Consider the following 22,048-nt stretch of genomic DNA (forward strand, 5'->3'; position numbering starts at 1 on the left):
ATCAGGGTTTCCTCCTTCTTTATAGCAGTTATGTATTATAGACCAGGGGCCGGCAGACTTTTTCTGTAAAAGGTCAGGTAGTAATCTCTTCAACTCTGTGGCCCATTCAGTCTCTGCGGCGGCTGCTCAGCCCTGCTGCTGTAGTGTGAAAGCAGCCTTAGATGATGCACACACAAGTGGATGTCATAGACCCTGAAACCAAAAACATCAAACCTGTTGCCGTCCAGTCGATTCTGACTCATAGCAACCCAATAGGACAGAGTAGAACTGCCCCATAGCGTATCCAAGGAGTGGCTGGCGGATACGAACAGCAGCCAAGCTCATAACCACTGTGCCACCAGGGCCTAGACCCTTCCCAGGTTTTAAGTATTTTTTATTTAGACATACATTGTCACTAGTGATGCTAATTCCTAGTGCTTGGCCTCGTATGACCCTGTTGAAACTAAGCGCTGTTGGAGATGGCCCCTGAAGAGAACAGAGTTGAGGTTGATGTACGCAGCAGCAGCAGGTGTCTGCAGAGTGTGTAGTTCAGTCAGGGCTGGCTGTGTCTTGCCAAAGGTCCTCTAAGTGTGGCCTTTTTGCTGATTGTGACTCTTGTGGACTCCGTAGTAATAACCTTGACAGCGAGTCATCCAGGGCAGAGAGTGCAGCTGGAGCGTACCCTTGAGCCATTCGCCAAGCGCCCCTTGCGTTTCCTCCTGATTTCCCCGCCTACTGCACGTCCTAGGGTGCCGGCCCAAGTCATCAGCCTGAAGGGACCTGCCGTGTTGGGGAGGCGCGGGTTTTGACCCCAGGGTCTTCAGCTGAGCTGGAATCCCTGCGAGTGATGGAACGTTGAGTACGGAAAAGGGAACTCTCTGCTGGGAGCCTTGCTGACGCCGCCATGCCTCTTCCAGGTGCTGGAGATGTTCACCCTCGTCCTGCAGCAGTGCCACAAGGAGAACGAAGACAAGTGGAAGCGGCTGTCGCGACAGATAGCGGACATCATCCTGCCCATGCTGGCCAAGCAGCAGGTCCGTCGTCACAGTCTTAGCACCTTAGTGTGGAGTAATTATGAGACATGTAGGTGGGTGAGGGTACTTGTGGAAGGAGGGTGATCGTGCCCAGCGTCCATTAAATTGCGGTAGATCCAGATCTATGGCAGCAGCACCAGTGCCGGACACAGGGCAGTGATATTTCCTGTATCTGTACCACGGCCCTGTCTGGTGGGTCCCGTCTGCTCACTTCATGGTTGAGCAAAGGGAGGCTTGGCAATGTTGCCTAGGTTACAGCATCACACAGCTACAAAGTGGTCCACGAGGGCCGAGTCCAGGCTGACTCCAAAGCCTGCGTCCTTTGCTCTTTTACTCTGCTTCCTCCATTCTAATCAGTCAAGTGCTTCTTTCAACCTTTAGAATTTGGGTTGTTCTTCTTACCACTTCAAAGGCAATCTAACACTTGCCCATCGGTTAATCAGAATTTCTATAATACAAAGAATGTGATTGGTTGTTTCCACAAATACAGTGGGAGAAAATGACCTGGCTATGCCATTTAGGGTAGAGCCAAGTAAGCCCCAAGTCGCTGGACCACATGGGCCCTGGCATCTGGGAGCAGAGAGCTGTACACCACTGTGGTGACACCTTTGTGCCAGGATGAGTCTGCCTTGCAGGGCAGCAGCGATGGTCCCGTCAGCACGTCACGTCAGCTGCCCGGCAAGGCTTCAGGCTGTGTTTTGAATGGAGCCAGCACAGACGTGTTTGTCCATCTTGATTTCCCAGTGAAAGAAACTAGTCCTCTAGACAGTACCAAGTAGTTCGTAATTCTTGGCATTTGATGAAAACTTACAGGCGTGCTCCCGTGTACAGTTGCTTTCTTCATCACTTTTTGCCTGTTCTGCTTTAGTAAAGGGCTTCCTTTCCTGAGACCATGTGACAGAATGGGGAGGGGCGTCTCGGTTCTGGTGAGGCTGGCAGACACCGATTTTAGTAGGTTGATGGATTTGGTGTTTTCACATGGTCATGGGTTTCATGCCTGTAGGCGCTGTTTTGAAAGTGATTCTCTGTGAGCTTTGCTCTAGCTCCTTGTTGTCATGTACGCATCCTGAGGAAGGGTGAGGTCCAAGGCCTGAGTGCACAGTAAACGCTGGCTGAATTTCTGCCCCACGTATAACAGTGAAACATTGCCTGGTCCTGTGTCACCTCCATAGTCATTAAGTAACCCCACATATTACAGTGAAACATGCCCTGGTCCTGTGTCACCTCCACAGTCGTTAGTAACCCCACATAAAACAGTGAAACATGGCCTGGTCCTGTGTCACCTCCACAGTCGTTAGTAACCCCACATAAAACAGTGAAACATGGCCTGGTCCTGTGTCACCTCCACAGTCGTTAGTAACCCCACATATTACAGTGAAACATGGCCTGGTCCTGTGTCACCTCCACAGTCGTTAGTGACCCCACATATTACAGTGAAACACTGCCTGGTCCTGTGTCACCTCCACAGTCGTTAGTGACCCCACATATTACAGTGAAACATTGCCTAGTCCTGTGTCACCTCCACAGTCGTTAGTAACCCCACATATTACAGTGAAACATGCCCTGGTCCTGTGTCACCTCCACAGTCGTTAGTAACCCCACATATTACAGTGAAACATTGCCTGGTCCTGTGTCACCTCCACAGTCGTTAGTAACCCCACATATTACAGTGAAACATTGCCTGGTCCTGTGTCACCTCCACAGTCGTTAGTAACCCCACATATTACAGTGAAACATTGCCTGGTCCTGTGTCACCTCCACAGTCGTTAGTAACCCCACATATTACAGTGAAACATTGCCTGGTCCTGTGTCACCTCCACAGTCGTTAGTAACCCCACATATTACAGTGAAACATTGCCTGGTCCTGTGTCACCTCCACAGTCGTTAGTAACCCCGCATATTACAGTGAAACATTGCCTGGTCCTGTGTCACCTCCACAGTCGTTAGTAACCCCACATATTACAGTGAAACATTGCCTGGTCCTGTGTCACCTCCACAGTCGTTAGTAACCCCACATATTACAGTGAAACATGCCCTGGTCCTGTGTCACCTCCACAGTCGTTAGTAACCCCACATATTACAGTGAAACATTGCCTGGTCCTGTGTCACCTCCACAGTCGTTAGTAACCCCACATATTACAGTGAAACATTGCCTGGTCCTGTGTCACCTCCACAGTCGTTAGTAACCCCGCATATTACAGTGAAACATGCCCTGGTCCTGTGTCACCTCCACAGTCGTTAGTAACCCCGCATATTACAGTGAAACATGCCCTGGTCCTGTGTCACCTCTACAGTCGTTAGTAACCCCACATATTACAGTGAAACATGCCCTGGTCCTGTGTCACCTCCACAGTCGTTAGTAACCCCGCATATTACAGTGAAACATGGCCTGGTCCTGTGTCACCTCCACAGTCGTTAGTAACCCCGCATATTACAGTGAAACATTGCCTGGTCCTGTGTCACCTCCACAGTCGTCAGTAACCCCACATATTACAGTGAAGTATGCCCTGGTCCTGTGTCACCTCCACAGTCGTTAGTAACCCCACATATTACAGTGAAACATGCCCTGGTCCTGTGTCACCTCCACAGTCGTTAGTAACCCCACATATTACAGTGAAACATGCCCTGGTCCTGTGTCACCTCCACAGTTGTTAGTAACCCCACATATTACAGTGAAACATGCCCTGGTCCTGTGTCACCTCCACAGTCGTTAGTAACCCCACATATTACAGTAAAACGTTGCCTGGTCCTGTGTCACCTCCACAGTCGTTAGTAACCCCACATATTACAGTGAAACATTGCCTGGTCCTCTGTCACCTCCACAGTCGATAGTGACCCCACATATTACAGTGAAACATTGCCTGGTCCTGTGTCACCTCCACAGTCGTTAGTGACCTGACATACAACAGTGAAACATTGCCTGGTCCTGTGTCACCTCCACAGTCGTTAGTAACCCCACATATTACAGTGAAACATTGCCTGGTCCTGTGTCACCTCCACAGTCGTTAGTAACCCCGCATATTACAGTGAAACATGGCCTGGTCCTGTGTCACCTCCACAGTCGTTAGTAACCCCGCATATTACAGTGAAACATGCCCTGGTCCTGTGTCACCTCCACAGTCGTTAGTAACCCCGCATATTATAGTGAAACATGCCCTGGTCCTGTGTCACCTCCACAGTCGTTAGTAACCCCGCATATTACAGTGAAACATGGCCTGGTCCTGTGTCACCTCCACAGTCGTTAGTAACCCCGCATATTACAGTGAAACATGGCCTGGTCCTGTGTCACCTCCACAGTCGTTAGTAACCCCGCATATTACAGTGAAACATGCCCTGGTCCTGTGTCACCTCCACAGTCGTTAGTAACCCCGCATATTACAGTGAAACATGGCCTGGTCCTGTGTCACCTCCAGAGTCGTTAGTAACCCCGCATATTACAGTGAAACATTGCCTGGTCCTGTGTCACCTCCACAGTCCTTAGTAACCCCGCATATTACAGTGAAACATGCCCTGGTCCTGTGTCACCTCCACAGTCGTTAGTAACCCCACATATTACAGTGAAACATGTCCTGGTCCTGTGTCACCTCCACAGTCGTTAGTAACCCCACATATTACAGTGAAACATGCCCTGGTCCTGTGTCACCTCCACAGTTGTTAGTAACCCCACATATTACAGTGAAACATGGCCTGGTCCTGTGTCACCTCCACAGTCGTTAGTAACCCCACATATTACAGTGAAACATGGCCTGGTCCTGTGTCACCTCCACAGTCGTTAGTGACCTGACATACAACAGTGAAACATTGCCTGGTCCTGTGTCACCTCCACAGTCGTTAGTAACCCCACATATTACAGTGAAACATGGCCTGGTCCTGTGTCACCTCCACAGTCGTTAGTAACCCCGCATATTACAGTGAAACATTGCCTGGTCCTGTGTCACCTCCACAGTCGTTAGTAACCCCGCATACAACAGTGAAACATTGCCTGGTCCTGTGTCACCTCCACAGTCGTTAGTGACCCCACATATTACAGTGAAACATGGCCTGGTCCTGTGTCACCTCCACAGTCGTTAGTAACCCCACATATTACAGTGAAACATGCCCTGGTCCTGTGTCACCTCCACAGTCGTTAGTAACCCCACATATTACAGTGAAACATGCCCTGGTCCTGTGTCACCTCCACAGTCGTCAGTAACCCCACATATTACAGTGAAGTATGCCCTGGTCCTGTGTCACCTCCACAGTCGTTAGTAACCCCACATATTACAGTGAAACATGCCCTGGTCCTGTGTCACCTCCACAGTCGTTAGTAACCCCACATATTACAGTGAAACATTGCCTGGTCCTGTGTCACCTCCACAGTCGTTAGTAACCCCACATATTACAGTGAAACATTGCCTGGTCCTGTGTCACCTCCACAGTCGATAGTGACCCCACATATTACAGTGAAACATTGCCTGGTCCTGTGTCACCTCCACAGTCGTTAGTGACCTGACATACAACAGTGAAACATTGCCTGGTCCTGTGTCACCTCCACTGTCGTTAGTAACCCCACATATTACAGTGAAACATTGCCTGGTCCTGTGTCACCTCCACAGTCGTTAGTAACCCCACATATTACAGTGAAACATTGCCTGGTCCTGTGTCACCTCCACAGTCGATAGTGACCCCACATATTACAGTGAAACATTGCCTGGTCCTGTGTCACCTCCACAGTCGTTAGTGACCTGACATACATCAGTGAAACATTGCCTGGTCCTGTGTCACCTCCACAGTCGTTAGTAACCCCACATATTACAGTGAAACATTGCCTGGTCCTGTGTCACCTCCACAGTCGTTAGTGACCTGACATACAACAGTGAAACATTGCCTGGTCCTGTGTCACCTCCACAGTCGTTAGTGACCTGACATACAACAGTGAAACATTGCCTGGTCCTGTGTCATCGCCGCAGTCGTTAGTGACCCCACACGTTACAGTGAAACATTGCCTGGTCCTGTGTCATCTCCACGGTCGTTAGTATGCTGATGCTCATTGTTGCGGCCACTGTGTACTGAGTGCCTTCCGACCTAGGGGCTCATCTTCCAGCACTTCATTGAACAACGTTCTGTTGTGATCCATAAGGTTTTCATTGGCTACTTTTTGGAAGGAGATCTCCAGGCCTTTTTTCCTGGTCTCTCTTAGTCAGAAGCTCTTCTGAAACCTGTCCACAGAGGTGACCCTGCTGGTACTCGAAATACTGGTGGCAGAGCTTCCAGCATCACAGCAACCCTCAAGCCACCTCAGGACAACAGTCTGACAGACGGGGTGGCGGGCATTGCTAATTGTGTGACGAGAAAAAGTGTTGCCAATGAGGTGGTATCTGAGTAAACTTGAGGGTCTAGCAGGTGTTGGGGAGAACCTTCCGGGCAGAAAAAACAGTCGTGCAAAGACCCCGAGGTGGGACTTGCCTGTCGGGGTGGAAGCAGCACAGAGGCTGGTGTGGGCAGAGCAAGTGATGGGCTGAGTGGAATGAGAGGAAGGAGAGAGGTGATCCTGGGGGCCTGGGTGAGGGGCCTGGACGGGTCCTGGGAGGCTCTTTACCACGTAGAGGACTTCAGGGAGCCACTAGAGGGTTTGGTGCTAAGGAGTGGCATGATAGGATTTGACTTTTAAGAGGCTCTTTCTTACAGTCACGTTGAGAGGAGACTTGGGAGGTAAGGGCAGAGCAGGGAGCCGGGGCAGGAGACAACTGGACCACCCACGCAGGCGTGGCGGCAGCTGGCCTGGAGGCGGGAGTGGAGGTGACCTCCTTGTTTTTCTGGGTCTCACAAGTTTTTCACCTCTGACAGAGTGCAGTCTTACCACTTTTCTCTCTCTCTCTATTAGTGGAAAATATTTGAATTTTCTTTCTCGGACAGGTTTCCATCATACATAGGCTCTGGCTTTCACAGGCTTTACTGTTATGTTGTTTGAGTCATTCACAGAAAGATAATTATTATTTTTATGATAATCTAAAAGGTCTTCATTATGTAAAGGTATAGCTGATATAGTGTTCTGAAAAATATTAGCTTGGTTCACTATTATACTTAAGGTGTATTTAACTGAGGGGATGGCATTTGACCTTGAGATGTATAAGCCAATTTATGTAATGCTGGCATTTTTGTTGGCTTACACGGAGACCATTGTCATGTTTACTTGAAACAGATGCACGTTGATTCTCATGAAGCCCTTGGAGTGTTAAACACTTTATTTGAAATCCTGGCCCCCTCGTCCCTCCGTCCTGTGGACATGCTTTTACGGAGCATGTTCGTTACTCCAAACACAATGGTGAGTATCTGGCCTCGTGGTGGGCTGTTGGATTCACAACCGTCTCCTGGAGGAGGGCTTGTGAAGGTGCAGATCAGCGGGACCACCCCCAGAATTTCTGGTTCAGGGAGTTTGGGTGGGGCCTGAGAATTTGCATTTTTAGCAAGCTGTCAGGTGATGTCGTTGCTGCTTCTCTGGGGGCCACACTCAGAACCGGTGACGTAATGACATGACATACCGGTGGAATGGTGCGGTGGGGGCCTTTTTCTTCCATGAGACCAACAGCCAGGAAAAGAATTAACGTTGAGTCTTCCTTTGCTACAGCGGGTTCGTTTTCTTCCTTCCAGGCATCTGTGAGCACTGTTCAGCTGTGGATATCGGGGATCCTCGCCATTTTGAGGGTTCTTATTTCCCAGTCAACTGAAGATATCGTTCTTTCTCGCATTCAGGAGCTTTCCTTCTCCCCATATTTAATCTCCTGTCCGGTAATTAATAGGTTAAGAGAAGGGAGCAGTAATTCAATGCTGGAAGAGCACAGTGAAGGGAGACAAACGAAGAATTTGCCAGAAGAAACCTTCTCCAGGTACGTTTTATATCTGAACCTTTTAGTGAGCGAATGCAGGTCTTTTGGGAAGCGCTGTAGTGTTTTGTGAGCAGAGAGCCTGGAATAACTCCGGCACTTTCCCAGTCTTGCTTTAGCTCTGTGACCAGGTAAAGAATTGTGTACCAGTGTGTTTGCTTGGTCTGCCTTGCCTGAGCCCTTGCTTTGTACCTCTGTCACGGCTCTGCCACGTTCCGTCTCGTGTTCTTGTTACAGACTCCAGCATGGTGGCACACCAAGGGCGGGGCGGCGGTAGGGTGCCTTGTCCGCAGAGAATTTAAAACCATGAGAAGACCCACTGCAAGTTGGTCTTACTTTTATTCTCACTGGGTGCTGGTGATTCTAAACACTGTCACTAATAAAACACTGTTCCTGCCATGGTGGACGGCACTCCCCTGGGCGTGCCTGTGGTGCCAAACCTGTCTTCCTTGTTGCTGGTTTGGAAGCTCCCTGAGGGTGGTGATCACCGTGGAGCTACTGTGAGTGCTTGCTGCTAGTCACGTGTGTATCCACCTCTGCGGGACCAGAGGGCTCACTAGTTTAGCGCTCCTTAGATGTGCCCTGTGAGCATGATCTCAGACCACGTGCTCTCCTGGCCGGCTCTACTGTGTAACTTCGGTTTAGCTGCCCCCTCAGAGTTTGTCACCGATGGAGCTGACCCATGCTGTTTATGGAAATAAACCCAGTAACTCTGCATGGCGCCTTTTTGTATGAGTTTTAACATAGGTAGCATGGCTCTCTCCCACGGTTTCTAGGCACCTGTGTTGCGTTTAAGCAAGTGGCTTAACATGAGACATAAATTTTATATGTCAGGTATATCTGTGTAATGCTTAACAGTTTACAAAGCTTTTAAAAAGTTAAGTAAACACTACTTGTCTCATTTTATTCTTATAGCAGTCCCATTTAGTAAGAGGGAAGGTGATACTCAGAAAAAGTGACCTAGTCCAAGGGGATGGTGTTAAACGTTTCACTTTAAGTTTATTTTACCTGCATTTCTTACATACCTCACACAAATACTGTACATAGTCAACTAATTCACTTCGATCCTTTTCCCTTTCTTTGAAGATTTCTACTCCAGTTGGTCGGCATTCTCTTAGAGGACATTGTCACCAAACAGCTGAAAGTGGAAATGAGTGAACAGCAACATACTTTCTATTGCCAAGAGCTAGGCACACTGCTGATGTGTTTGATCCACATCTTCAAGTCTGGTAAGTGGGTCAGATGGGCCTGTGGGGCACCTGGGTGTCCCCGCCCTGCACCACACAGTCTGGTAGGTGGGTCAGATGGGCCTGTGGGGCACCTGGGCGTCCCTGCCCTGCACTGCACACAGTCTGGTAGGTGGGTCAGATGGGCCTGTGGGGCACCTGGGCGTCCCCGCCCTGCACCGCACAGTCTGGTAGGTGGGTCAGATGGGCCTGTGGGGCACCTGGGCGTCCCCGCCCTGCACTGCAAACAGTCTGGTAGGTGGGTCAGATGGGCCTGTGGGGCACTTGGGTGTCCCCGCCCTGCACTGCACACACTCCGAGGACGGGGCTGTGCTGGACACTGAAGCTGTGCTCAGTGTGCTGTTCGAATATGTTGGTGGTGAGAGTAGACCTGAGGGCTCTCGGATGCTTTAAGATTTGTAAGGCTGAGGTGTTTTTGTTACCCTTACGAGTGATCGTGAGGTAAAAAGGACGATGAACCCAAGAGGGAAGTCACAAGGTGTCAGCCGTGCAGCCAGCACTGGACACGGCCAGTCCCTGTTAGGACAGTCAGTGGCTTCTAGGGGGATGAGCATTTTCAAGGATCTTTCTCTAAATAAAATGAATAAGAAGCTGGGAGACTTCAGTGATGGGACAGGCACATCTTTCTTCTCTTAGAAAAAAACAAAGGCAACTCTGATCTCTAGGAAAAACAGCAAGGCAGCTGTGGTCCAACTATGAAGCAAGCCAAAGTGTGGCATGATATGATGGAAGGAGTTGATATGACAAAAGACCTTGGCATTAAAAATGTTTCCTTTAAGTGGTGCAGGGTTATGACCAAGGACCATGAGAAAAGAGGTACAAACCTTCTAAGCTTCTTGGCTCTGATCAGGCAAAGTATTCAATAATTATAATGTAAATGCTATTGGATTTTTCATCTCTGGAATCAGTGTATGAATAAAACACGAAAGACCTAACTACTGAATTATGGTTGTAGAATAGAATAAAAATGTTTTTAGCTCTGACAGACAAAAAAGGAAAACTGACTTAGCCTGGGAAGTGGAAGGCAGAGGAAGAGATGGAAGGACATAAGGAGCAGGTGTGGATCTTCTCATGTTGCTCTGGGTTATGTGATAACGTTTAAGGTTGACGGAACAAAAAATAGAGGCTGTAAAAGTAACCAAAGAGAACCAAAAATATAATTCAGATTGGCAGGATGCAGTGTAAAGGAGCTAAGTCTCACCTTTAACGTTGTTAGGTGCTGTCAGGTTGGTTCCAACTCCTAGCGACCCTGTGTACAACAGAGCAAAACACTGCCCGGTCCCGCGCCAACCTCACAATCGTTGTGCTTGAGCCCATTGTTGCAGCCACTGTGTCAGTCCATCTTGTTGAAGGTCTTCCTCTTTTTTACTGACCCTCTACTTTATCAAGCATAACGTCCTTCTCCAGGGACTGGTTCCTCATGATAACCTGTCCAAAGTACGTGAGACGAAGTCTTGCCATCCTCGCTTCCAAGGAGCACTCTGGCTGTATTTCTTCTAAGATTCGTTCATCCTTCTGGCAGTCCATGGTGTATTCAGTATTCTTCACCAATACCATAACTCAAAGGCATCAGTTTTTCTTTGGTGTTCTTATTCATTGTCCAGCTTTCACATTCGTGTGAGATGACTGAAAACACCATGGCTTGGGTCAGGTGCACCTTAGTCCTCAAAATGTTATCTTTGCTTTTCAAAACATTAAACAGGCCTTTTGCAGTAGATTTGCCCAATGAAACACGTTGTTTGATTTTTTGGCTGTGGCTTCTGTGGGCGGTGGTTGTAGAATGAAATTCTTGACAACTTCAGTATTTTCTCCATTTGTCATGATGTTGCTTATTGGTCCATTTGTTAGGATTTTTGTTTTCTGTATGTTGAGGTGCAATCCATACTCATCTTTAATAGGGTAGAATTAACAGTGTCTACGGTTGTCTCCAGTCTGTAAATCACGGAAGTTATTCAGCAGTCTTTGAGTTGCAGTGACGGAACCCTATCCTAAACTAGAGCAAGAAAAGGGATTTCTTGGTCTGGCCCCTGGAAAGTGCTGGGCTGGTCGTTCTTTTTAGGTGAGGCTGGGCCTGGTGGTTTGAATTCTGTTGTCCACATGGAGTGTTTTCATGCCTCAGCTCTGCTTTCTGTGTGTGGGCTGCCTCCTCTGGAGGTTCGTTCCACAGGGCAGGAGGAATGGCCTCCAGCAGCCTGTGGTCTCAGCCCATGAAGGAGGCGTGTGATTAGCCCTGCTTGGGTCTCCTGCCTGTCCATGGGTCCTCTGGCCAGCCTCGGCAAGGCGGAGACTGGGCAGCATTATTCTGAGGGTAAGGGTTACTTTCCAGAAGGAACAGGAAGACACAGTAAGGGATGGCCTGCTACAAGTGAGAGAGCACAGCAGTCAGAATGTGGAGAAGAACTGAACCCAGAATCAATAAAAAGAAGCTTCCTTGGGGAGTGAGGGGACAGGAGACTTCTAGAATCAGAAGCCCCTCTCTCTTCCTGGATTTTTAAATTGTGTGTATGTATTATTTTAATGTAAATTATAAAGAAACACATTTTTAGGTACAAACCCTTAGAGCAAGTAGTAGTAGTGAGTTGAAGCCTTTGTTCATTCGACAGGGACTTAGGGAGTCAGCCAGGCCCTGTGCAGGGCTCTGGGTACATGCTGGGCCATAAGGCAGACACCCTCCTTGCCTTTGTGGTGCTTACAGTTAGTGGGGACAACAGCAAACAGATATGTAGTTGCAGATTGTGATATTTCCTGTGAAGGAAAAAGATGGCCCAATGACAGAAAAATCAGGGACGAATAGGTCAGGGCAGGCTTTCTGAGGGGAGAGAAGGGGCTATCCTTTTGAAGAGACCTGTTCCAGGCTGAGAGAAAGGCTTCGAATGAGGTTGAGGGCAGGAGAGGAGGCTGGAGAGGCAGGGCCAGTCACACGTGGCCAGGGGAGGACTGTCCAATAGGCAAGGCAAGTACGGTGCTTACCTTTTTACCTGTAGTAAAATTGGTCACTGCAGATTAGGAAGTAAGCACAAGTAAGCTCATGCTTACCTTGCTTACTGGGTCCTCTGTCCCTGTCAGGGATTGTAAATTTGAAAAGAGGCTTTGATTCTGTACGAAGGAGCTGTGTGGTTTGAGAGAGACAGATGCCAGCCATACCTAGAAGCAGAATCTTTGATGTGGTGAAAAAACGTGAAATTGTTCACTATAGACGATCTGGTAAGCAAGGTAAGCACCGTGCTTACCTTGCCTGTTGGATACTCCACCCCTGCAAGTGGCCCTGGGAAGACCCGGAGAGAGAGCATCTCTATGCCTGCCTCTCTTACATGGTATTAACCCTGGGCACAGGGGCATGGCCAGAATTTAATTTTAGAGAGGTCTCTCGTTTCAAGCCTTCTTATTTACTAACAGTGAAAGAATTTTCTTTTTCAAGATCTTTTAATTAGTGCTTCTCTGGCCCACCACACTAGGTTTAAAGCTGAGACAGTAATTATGCCTCTTTTATGAACAGCATGTCGTTTCTATTACAGTGGGCATTTTAATACCCTGCCGTGGACAGGTGTGGCACTGGTGCCGGAAGAGACAGCTCAGCTCTGAGGGCTGCTTTCCGCCTTCGTGGTTAGGAGTGGAGTGTCCCACGTCCTTGCGCACATTCACTCAGGTCTCTGCAGTGACGGTGACTGCTGTCCCACAGCCCCGACTTCTCGTCCCCCTTTTCTCAACGTTCAGGGCAGTCTGTTTCCTGTCCATTGAGATCCTGTCCAGCCGATGTTGTGCCATCAGGGGCACCCCAGATCTGCACCACTACAGCTGCCTTGGTCACTTGTGGCTCTTGTGAACTTGAAGTACGGCAGGTGTGACTGAGAAGCCTGATGTTTGGTTTTTTATGATTTGCATTAGTTTACCCTTAAATTTAAATAGCTACATGTGGCTAGTGGTTACTATACCAGACAGCACAGGTATGAGAGGCCATGTGCTCTGCTGAATAGGGCAGGGGCGTGGTGTTGCGGCACATGGGTTTTGCTGCTTGTGTTTTTGGACGTTGTTTAATTGGCCAAACCTTTGCAAATGGGTGGGCGGGGGGGGTCTGTCTCTCTCATTTATTTTGACTCAATTTCTATTAAAGACACTAGGTGGCAGAATTACTGTATTTGGTGGCTTGGAGGTAGAACTGAAATAAATCATCTTGCCCCTTTATATAAACAAGTTGCATTTAGTATATAAAAGTGATCATTTGTCTTCATGCTTTGCTTAAGCAAGGGCAGTGAATTCCACCTCTCCTCCAGAACTTGACACCTTTGGACTGACTGTTTAAGATGTTCTTTCCGAAATGGAAACTAGTCTCAATAGTGACCTTGACTTCTAGTCCTCAGCTGTCCCCCTGGCTGGTGGGGGCTTGGGGACACAACTCCCAAAGTTGTGTGCCTAGTTCAGATTCAGCGCAATATGAAAACTGGGAGACAGCAAGATAGAGGAGTGTTTGAGTCCATAGGTGGAGGCTTGGGATGGGCACCCAGGCAACCTGCCTCCTGAGCCTGAACCCTCACTTCCCCCTGCCAGCTCTGGAAGGCGACTTTCTTTGTCTCCTGAGCCACTTCCGCTGTTCTTTCAGTGCTTCCTTCCTCAGCTCCAGAAGGCCTGCCCGTGGGAGCTGCTGGTGAACTTCAGGCCTTCTCCAGGCACGGCCTACCATGTGCCTTCCTGCCACAGCCTGCCTTCGTCAGCTCATCGCTGTCTCGGGGTGCATGGCCCCCCTCAGCCTGCCTTCATCAGCTCATCGCTGTCTCGGGGTGCATGGCCCCCCTCAGCCTGCCTTCGTCAGCTCATCGCTGTCTCGGGGTGCTTGGCCCCCCTCAGCCTGCCTTCGTCAGCTCATCGCTGTCTCGGGGTGCATGGCCCCCCTCGGCCTGCCTTCGTCACCTCATCGCTGTCTCGGCGCTTGGCCCCCTCGGCTAGCCTCCGTCTGTTCATTGCTGCCTCAGGGCGCTCAAGCCCCTTGGCCTGTCCTCATCAGCTCATTGCTGTCTGCGGGCACTTGGCCCCTCTGCTTCCCTTGTCCTGGTAGTGTCAGTTGCCACCTGTGCCACCTTCACTGTCCAGAGCCTTGCCTTCTTCCTCTGGGTGTCAGCTAGTCATTGCTGCTTGTGAGACAGGGAGAGAGGTTCCCTGAAAAGCCATCTTCTGCCCTCAGCCGTGGGCTCAGGATTGCTGCTGTGTTAGTCAAAGTGGTGATAGCTCTGCGGCCGATAAGCCTCACAGTTCCCGTGGCTCCGCACAGAAGTCCGTGTCTTGTTCTGTGACAGTGCAGTGAGGGTGCTCCTGGCTCATGGTGGCTTCCCACCAGGTGGGGGCTCGGGCCCCAGGCCCCTTTCCTCCTTGTGGCTCCCCTGCCCCCAGGCCTCAGCATCCTCTGGACTCAGGTGGGGTAGGGAGAAAGGAGGTCTGGAAGGCTTCTGCCCAGTTTCTTTGGCAGTGACACGGGGTACTGCGGAGTGTTGACTCCTGGCAGGTGACCGCTTCCCAGCAACAGCTCTGTTGGGGTTGGGGCACACATTTTGACTGGCAGTTTGCCGTGTCTGATATGCCACAAGGATGAGCACCAGGAGATTCCAGGGTGATGAAAGTCAAAGCCCTTTGGAGGAGGACGAGGGGGGTATTGCGACAGCGTCATTGATAACTTCCCAACAATCCATCAGACACAGGGTCCTGGGAGGGCTGGAGGGTGTCTGTCCACACCCTTTACCAGTTCTCCTCGGAACACCCCCACCTTCAAACCTCAGTTCCCAACAGTAATCGACTCTTGCTCTCTGCAGAGAGAAAGCAAGGCCTTCCACTTGGCGTGTCCAGTTCCTCCTGCCCTTCATTCACCTCAAAACCGGGCTCCTTCCATCATCTTGTCCTACTGACAAAGAACAGAGCCATTTTCCCTTTTCTGCCCCAAGGGAAACCTCGCATTTGCACCTTCTTTCACACCCTCCATGCTGTGTCTTAAATTTTCCTGTGTTTACTCACCAGACTACACAGCACACACCCTCTAGAGCGACATCTGTCTCTCTCCCCTTTCTCGCCTGGGGCTGCTTCTCTTTTGTTTCCAGCTGCATAAACCCAGTCTAACATGAAAAATACTAGCCCTGTCTTTGCTGCCTCCTTAATTATTCCCCCCTCCCTCTCTTTTACTGCATACCTTTTCAAAATGAACATTCCAGAAGTTGATTCTTACTCCTTCTGGTGTTTCACTTTCTTTCTTGCTTCTCAGTTGACAGCAGTCTGCCTCTTGTCCTCCTTACCAAAACGGCCTTCTCAGCGGCCAGCCGTGGTCTTTTCTAAGTCCCTATCGTCCCTATCCTCCGGCGGCGTAGTTCTGGGGAACCACCCTCTTCATTTTGAAGCCCTCTTTGCCCTTGACTTCTCTTTCATAGCCTTCTCTTTGCAACTTCTTAAAGGTCCATGCTCCCTGAGTTTCTATCCTTAGATGGCTTCTTGATTCTTCTTTGTCTATCTGTCTCTCTCTCTCTCTCTGCCTCCCTCCTCTCTGTCCTCTCCCTTGGTAGAATCATCCCCTTTGTGACTTTGGTCATTGCTTGCGTGGGTGGATGACCCTGGTCATAGTCTGTATAGCCCTGGCCACTCTACTGTCTCTGTCTCATTTCCATCCAACTTCTAGACATGTGACTTGGTGTCCTGCTGACACCTCTATCGTATGTTTAAAACTCTTCAACCTAGCATAGCCGTTTCATCTCCAGAGGTTCTTATTCTTGTTAAATAGATCAGCATTTATGATTGTTGTTGTTGTGTGCTGTCCAGTCAGTTCCGACTCATAGTGAGACTACAGGACAGAGTAGAACTGCCTGGTACGGTTTCCTAGGCTGTAATCTTCACAGAAGCAGACTGCCTCCGTTGACGCTTAATTGTCCAAAACAACTCTGATCCTGGTGTCTTACTCCCTGTTCACTAAAGCCCCACATCCATGGTCTGTCCTCCACGTCCCCATGGCCAGGCTCCAGAGTCCTTCTTGGCAGGCTGTGCTCCTCACTCATGCCCTCTGACCCCACAAGGGACCCAGGCAGGGTCGGGGGGCCCAGAGAGGGATGCAGCCAGTGTGGGGGCTGGAGTTGGGGTGGAAGGGGGGCGGTGCTGACCAGAGAGAAACCCTAGGAACAGGAAGGACCAGAGGCATGTGGGATTTCTCTTTTCCGACGGCCAGGCTTTGGTGAGCGCGCTCCTTTGCCTCAGATCACAAACTGATAAGGGAAGACAGATGTCCTAGTTGTTTTTGCCGTTTTAGGACTTGTTTACATTGGACGTGCCGACACTGAAGTCAGAAGTCAGATTTGACCCTCCTGCAGTCATGCCAGGAGTCCTCCGTATTGGGGAAGGGAGGCATTTCCTGCCAGGCTTTCGTCCCTGCCTTCCCCACAGTGCTTTGCAGTGTGTGGGGCCATGCACCGGCATCTGTCTGTCCTTGGGGTGAGGGTCTGTCCCGCGTAAAGCCACGGCAGTGAAGAGAGAAACATGCCGAGCTGAGCTTGTGCTTGTCCAAAGGAGGGGATAAAGTGGAGTCCTTCACTCCAGGAGGGGATTGTTCCCAGGCCCCAGAGACAGGTGCTGTGGAGGAGCTCCTGGGTGGGCCTGCATCGGCCTGTGTGGCCAGCCGTGCTGGGCCAGCTGCCGTGCTGGGGGCACTCCCGTCCCAGTGTACGTTTCAGTCGTGTGCAGAAGCCGAAGGAGCAGGGCCTGCGTGGCCTTCGGGCTGTTGGTAGTGTGTGTGGAGCCTTCAAGAGCCAGGAACTGTGGGAGAACGCTGTTTGTTTTTTTCCTCTGGGCACCTGTCATGCTTGCTCACACGGCCCCTTGGGAATGTTTCTGCCCCTCAGTTCTCAGCAAACAAAATCACCAAATCAGTGGCCATCGAGGCAGCTCCAGCCCATGGTGACCCCATGTGTCCAGAGTAGAATTGCACTCCACAGGGTTTTCAGTGGCCGTGGTCATTTGGAAGTAGATCGCCAGGCTTTTCTTCTTTGATATCTCTGAGTGGACTCAAACCATCAACCTTTCCATTAGTAGCTGAGTGCTTAACTTTTTGCACCACCTAGGAATGCCTCTTAGCAAGCAAAGGAGCCATTAGTTATGGCAGGTAATTAGGGTGGGTGGGTGACCTGCCACTTCTGCAGTGTGTCATGTTACCGTTGAGGCTGCGCCATACCCGTACCCTGGGCCCGTGCCCGGCAGTGCTGAGTGCTTGCTGGCCCCCTGCTGAGTGGAGCTGCCCGGGGCCTACATCGCCTGAGGCTGGGGGTGTGGGGTACCTTGGAGAGCTTGGTCCCACTGAAATGTTTCTGGAAATTCACTCTGAAGAGAACGCAAGAGTGAAAAAAACTTGCCTTCCTGGTTGATCTACTAAATAAAGAGAATGTCTGTTTTTTCCTTAGAAAAGTCACAGTTTCTAAGTGCCAAGTGCTTTGGATACATCAGTGTAGGAAAGGACGTGTAAGTGCGTGCTTATCTCTTCTGTTTCTGATCCTCACGGACCACGTGGCCTTGGAGCACAGCGACCAGCAGAGGCAGGTTCCCCTTAATCTGCTTGACTTCTGGTTTGTTCTAGGAATGTTCCGGAGGATCACGGCGGCCGCCACTAGGCTATTCACCAGCGACGGCTCCGATGGCAGCTTCTACGCCCTGGAGGGCCTGAACTCGCGTGTGCGAGCCATGATCCCCACCCACCCGTCCCTCGTGCTGCTCTGGTGTCAGCTCCTGCTGCTGGCCAACTACACCGACTACCGCTGGTGGGCCGAGGTGCAGCAGACCCCAAAGTAAGCTTCGCAGGGCGCCCCCTCCGGGCCCAGGGGCAGGCCGGGTACTCTCTCTGCAGACTGGCAGTAACCTGAGATCTGGCCACTCTTAAAGCCTTTTCTTTGGAGTATAGCTGGACTCTGACACACACGGCATTACCACGGGTCAGGATCTACTTGATGGCAAATTGTTTATTGTTTTTTTTTAAATCTTACTTCAGATGAAGGTTTACACAACAAACTAGTTTCTCATCGAGCAGTTAGTAAACACATTGTTCTGTGACATCGGTTAACAATCCCACGATATGCCAACACTCTCCCTTCTCAACCCTGGGCTTCCTGTTACCAGCTTTCCTGTTCCCTCCTGCCTTCCAGTCCTTGACCCAGGGTTGGTACACTCCTTTAGTCTTGTTTTGTTCCATTCTCTGTTCAATCTTTGGCTGAAGGGTAAACCTCAGGAGTGACCACATTACTGAGTTGAAAGGGTGTCCAGGGGCCATACTCTCAGGGTTTCCCTTGTCTCTGTCGGGCCAGCAAGTGCGGCCTTTTTTTTTTTTTTGAGTTAGAATTTTGTTCTACGTTTTTCTGCTGCTCTGTCTGAGACCTTCTGTTGTGATCCCTGTCAGAGCAGTCAGTGGTGGTAGCTGGGCGCCATCTCGTTGTACTGGACTCAGTCTGGTGGAGGCCATGGTAAATGTGGCCACTTAGTCCTTTGGACTAATTAAGCATTTTCATGTTCCATGTTTCACGAAGTTGTGTAAAATTTCTGCTCTGTGTTACTCTTTCTTTCACAGGCACTAGTGTTGTAAGAAACAATGTGGTCTGAGTAAAGGCATTCAGAATAGCCTCCGTTTGTTCGGTGGGGCTTGACCAGCTCCCTGACGCCATGCCAGCTTTCCGTTATTCTTGTCCTGCTGTCCCCCTCCACTAGGTCCTCCTCGTGCCTAAGTTAGTTCCACAGCCAGAGGTTTTGCAATGCCTTAATTTCGTTATAAGTTAAATGTGGTTCTGGTTATTCTTAGGTAATGAGTAAGTAGGTTTCAAAACTGCTTGGAAATACCTTTAAGAAAAAAAGCATTCAAAAGGATTTATTAAGTATGTAATTGCGGGTAGCCCTCCTTTTGCCAGAAGTTGTCGGGTTTATGCCCCCATTTCTAGATGCTTGCTGGCTCATACATCCTTACACGTGTGCAGGCAAGAGCTGTAAGCCCCCAGCCGAGTCCTCTGCAGCGTTCCTGGAAGGCTTGAGGCCACACCATAGAGAGGACGCTCTAGACATAAAAGACGATGAGGGCCTGGGGCTGCGGCCACTGCTCTGCTTGGCGTGGACACAGCAAGCTGTCCGAGGCCCTGGGTCCCATGTGGACAAATCCGTTGTTGCTTTCAGCTGGGAAGTCCAGTGCTGGTAGGCGTTACGGCACGTCTGCTTGGTTTCGTGTGTTGTGGGATGTTAAAAGGAAAAACAGTAGCTGTTTCCTGCCCTCAGAGTACTTATAATCGAGTTGGAGCAGACAGACCAGTGAAAACATTGGAAATTCTTAGAGACCGTTTTTGTTGTTCTCTGCCGTCGTGCTGGCCCTGACACGTGGCGACCCCACGCACAACGGAACAGGACATTGCCCCATCCTGTGCCTTCCCTGTGATTGGTTGCAGATGGGACCGTTACACTGTAAGTGTGTCGTATCAACTGTTTGAGCTATTCCTCCTAGCTCTCTGGAGAAAGTCAGCTTCTCCCAGCTCAGCACTTCTTAAACTGAAACGTGTCTGGTGAAAACACAGAGTCTGATCCTGCAGGTCTCGGGCGGGGCCTGAAAACAGTATTTCTGCCAAGCTCCCAGGTGATGCTTCCACTTCGAGTTGTCCATCTGGCTCCACGGGGCTGTGAGCCGAGTGGGGTGGTATCCACCAGCTCCATGGCTAGTGGGAGGCCCCGTTGCCCAGCCCTCCAGGGTTCCACTGTGTCTTTCCCTGTTGTATGTGCTTTGGTCTTTTGTGTGTTGGTGGGATCTTAACTGTCGTTTGAACTTCAAGTTTGAAAAGCCATTTGTCTCGCAAGTATTCTCTATCGGCTTCGTGACCTCCCTGCTCAGCCTGTCCGCTCGTTCCCTTTCTGACGTGCGTGCCTCTGTTTACTGTGACGTTATGTCTGAAACTGTCCCGGACCTGGGAGCCGCGTCCCCAGACCTGGAATGACAGAAGTGCCTGACAAGATGGTCAGTGCTTAGAAGAATGACACCAGGAGTGAATGTCGACAGGAACCAGGCAGACGTCTCCACCCGGGTGCACAAGGGCAAGCTGCAGTTTGTCATGAAGGCAGGTGGTTTACTCTGTGACCGTGTCTCTCCATTGTGTCTGACCCAACTTCCCTGTTTATAATATTTTGTAATGTCCCTTCTATTACCCTGAAATAAAGTTAGTTGATTCTGTAAGCTATCTATACTTACAGTTTCATAAAGGTGGCATTGTGATTAAATGCTCAGCTGCTAACCGAAAGGTTGGTGGTTCAAACCCACTGCAGCTTTGTGGGAGAAAAAACCTGGCAATCTGTTCCCGTAAAGATGACAGCCTCGGAAACCCTATGGGATGGTTCTGCTGTGTAGCCTGGGTTGCTATGAGTTGGAATTGACTCCTCCGTACACAGCAGCACCAGCCACAGCGTCTTAATGGTCATATGAAAGGAAAAAAAAAAAAAACTAATATATGATGAAATACGTGTCTTAGTACTGAAGTGTTTGAAGTCCTACTATGTTAGAAGGGAGGAAAAAAACCCCGCACATGCCCAAACTGTCTCCCAGGAGCAGAGTGTCGTCTAAACCATGCGCTAGGAGAGCGCTCCTGGTACGGTGCCTGTGCGGGGGCAGTTTCTTTTCTTTCCAGAAGGTAACAGAAACGAATTCCTGGAAATAGGAAATGCAAAATACAAACCACTGTCTTTTGTTTTTAGACGCAACAGGCATACAGTTGCTCTGTCAGACCCTTATACAGGTTCAAGTGGCTCCCTCCCAGGGTCTGTGCTCATCCTGCCAAGGCCCCTTCTCGCACCAGCCCGGCTCCCAGTCACCCTGGGGAGCCCAGCTCCAGGAAGCACTCGGCCACCTCAGTGGGATCTGACCTTGGTGGCTCCTGTTTTCTGGAAGACATTATCCTGGATTTAGGATTGCTTTTTGATTGCCCCCGTTGGGGTGGAAATGTTGGGGTCCTCTGTGACTGGCAGCACCGTGGGTGTGGTGTGGTTTTGAGTGATGATCTGCTGCTCTCCGTCCGCCCCCTCTGAGGACTGCAGGTACAGGCATCCTGAACAGGACCGCCTGCTCGCTGTCAGGCCCCACCAGCCTCCGCCCTGAGTCTTGGGCATCGCGCTGGCACACATTGGGACTCGGTTTGGGTTGGTGTTGGACCTTCTTTATGTCTGCTGTCAGTATTTGAATTGCAAGCTCTACCCTTTCCCTCTTGGAGGCTCTTTGCCCTATAGCTGTATTATTGCAAAAAGGAAAATTAAGAGAGTCAGCGTGAATCTCATGGGCCTGGCAGGGTGGCTGACTGAGGAAGGCAGGGCTTCTGTTGGCTGTTTTATTGGTGTGTACTTTACAACATGGTACAGGGCACTCTTCTACACGAACATAGGTTACTGCCACCACAGTCAAGATATAGAACCGTCACTTCAAGGCTTCCCTATGTCCCTGTCATCACCCCCTTGCTCCGTCCCTGGGTCCTGGCAGCTTCTGATCCATGTTTTGTCCCTATAGCTTAACCATTTCCAGAACGTAATGGAGGTCGAATCCTGCAATATGGGGCCTCCTGGGTCTGGATTCTCTCACTCAGTAGTATGCGTTTGAGACTCAGCAATGTTGCATGTATCAGCAGTTTGTTCCTTGTTCTTGATGAGTAACATTCCATTGTCTAGAGGTACCACAGTTTGCTTATCCACACGCACACCAGTTGGAAGAGAAATGGTAATTTAATTTTTTTTTAATCTGTAGAAATTTTTTTTTCACTTCCAAATCCTGATGCGTTACAGGAACGCTTGATACATTTCAGATATTCTTGCCCCGACGTGACCTCCGTCACTATTACACCTGTGCAGAAGGTGGCCGAGACTGTGCCACCACGGGAATGGCATTGTCCTGGGTCAGACCCTGAAGTTGGAGGGG

At 50.0% G+C, this 22,048-nt stretch overlaps 1 protein-coding gene across 4 annotated transcripts in view; it reads left to right on the forward strand.

Moving 5' to 3' along the window:
- HTT (huntingtin) overlaps positions 1–22,048 on the forward strand; it is a 191,327-nt gene that overhangs the window by 127,236 nt on the left and 42,043 nt on the right. For all 4 annotated transcript variants that reach the window (XM_049886648.1, XM_049886645.1, XM_049886646.1 and 1 more), the window contains 5 exons: positions 897–1,013; positions 7,195–7,317; positions 7,644–7,879; positions 8,963–9,105; positions 17,711–17,918. In XM_049886648.1, the coding sequence (XP_049742605.1) occupies positions 897–1,013; positions 7,195–7,317; positions 7,644–7,879; positions 8,963–9,105; positions 17,711–17,918 (827 nt within the window). The remainder of the gene's footprint in view (positions 1–896; positions 1,014–7,194; positions 7,318–7,643; positions 7,880–8,962; positions 9,106–17,710; positions 17,919–22,048) is intronic.

The sequence above is a fragment of the Elephas maximus genome, chromosome 5, assembly GCF_024166365.1.
Source record: "Elephas maximus indicus isolate mEleMax1 chromosome 5, mEleMax1 primary haplotype, whole genome shotgun sequence".
In the NCBI taxonomy this organism is placed as follows: Eukaryota; Metazoa; Chordata; class Mammalia; order Proboscidea; family Elephantidae; genus Elephas; species Elephas maximus.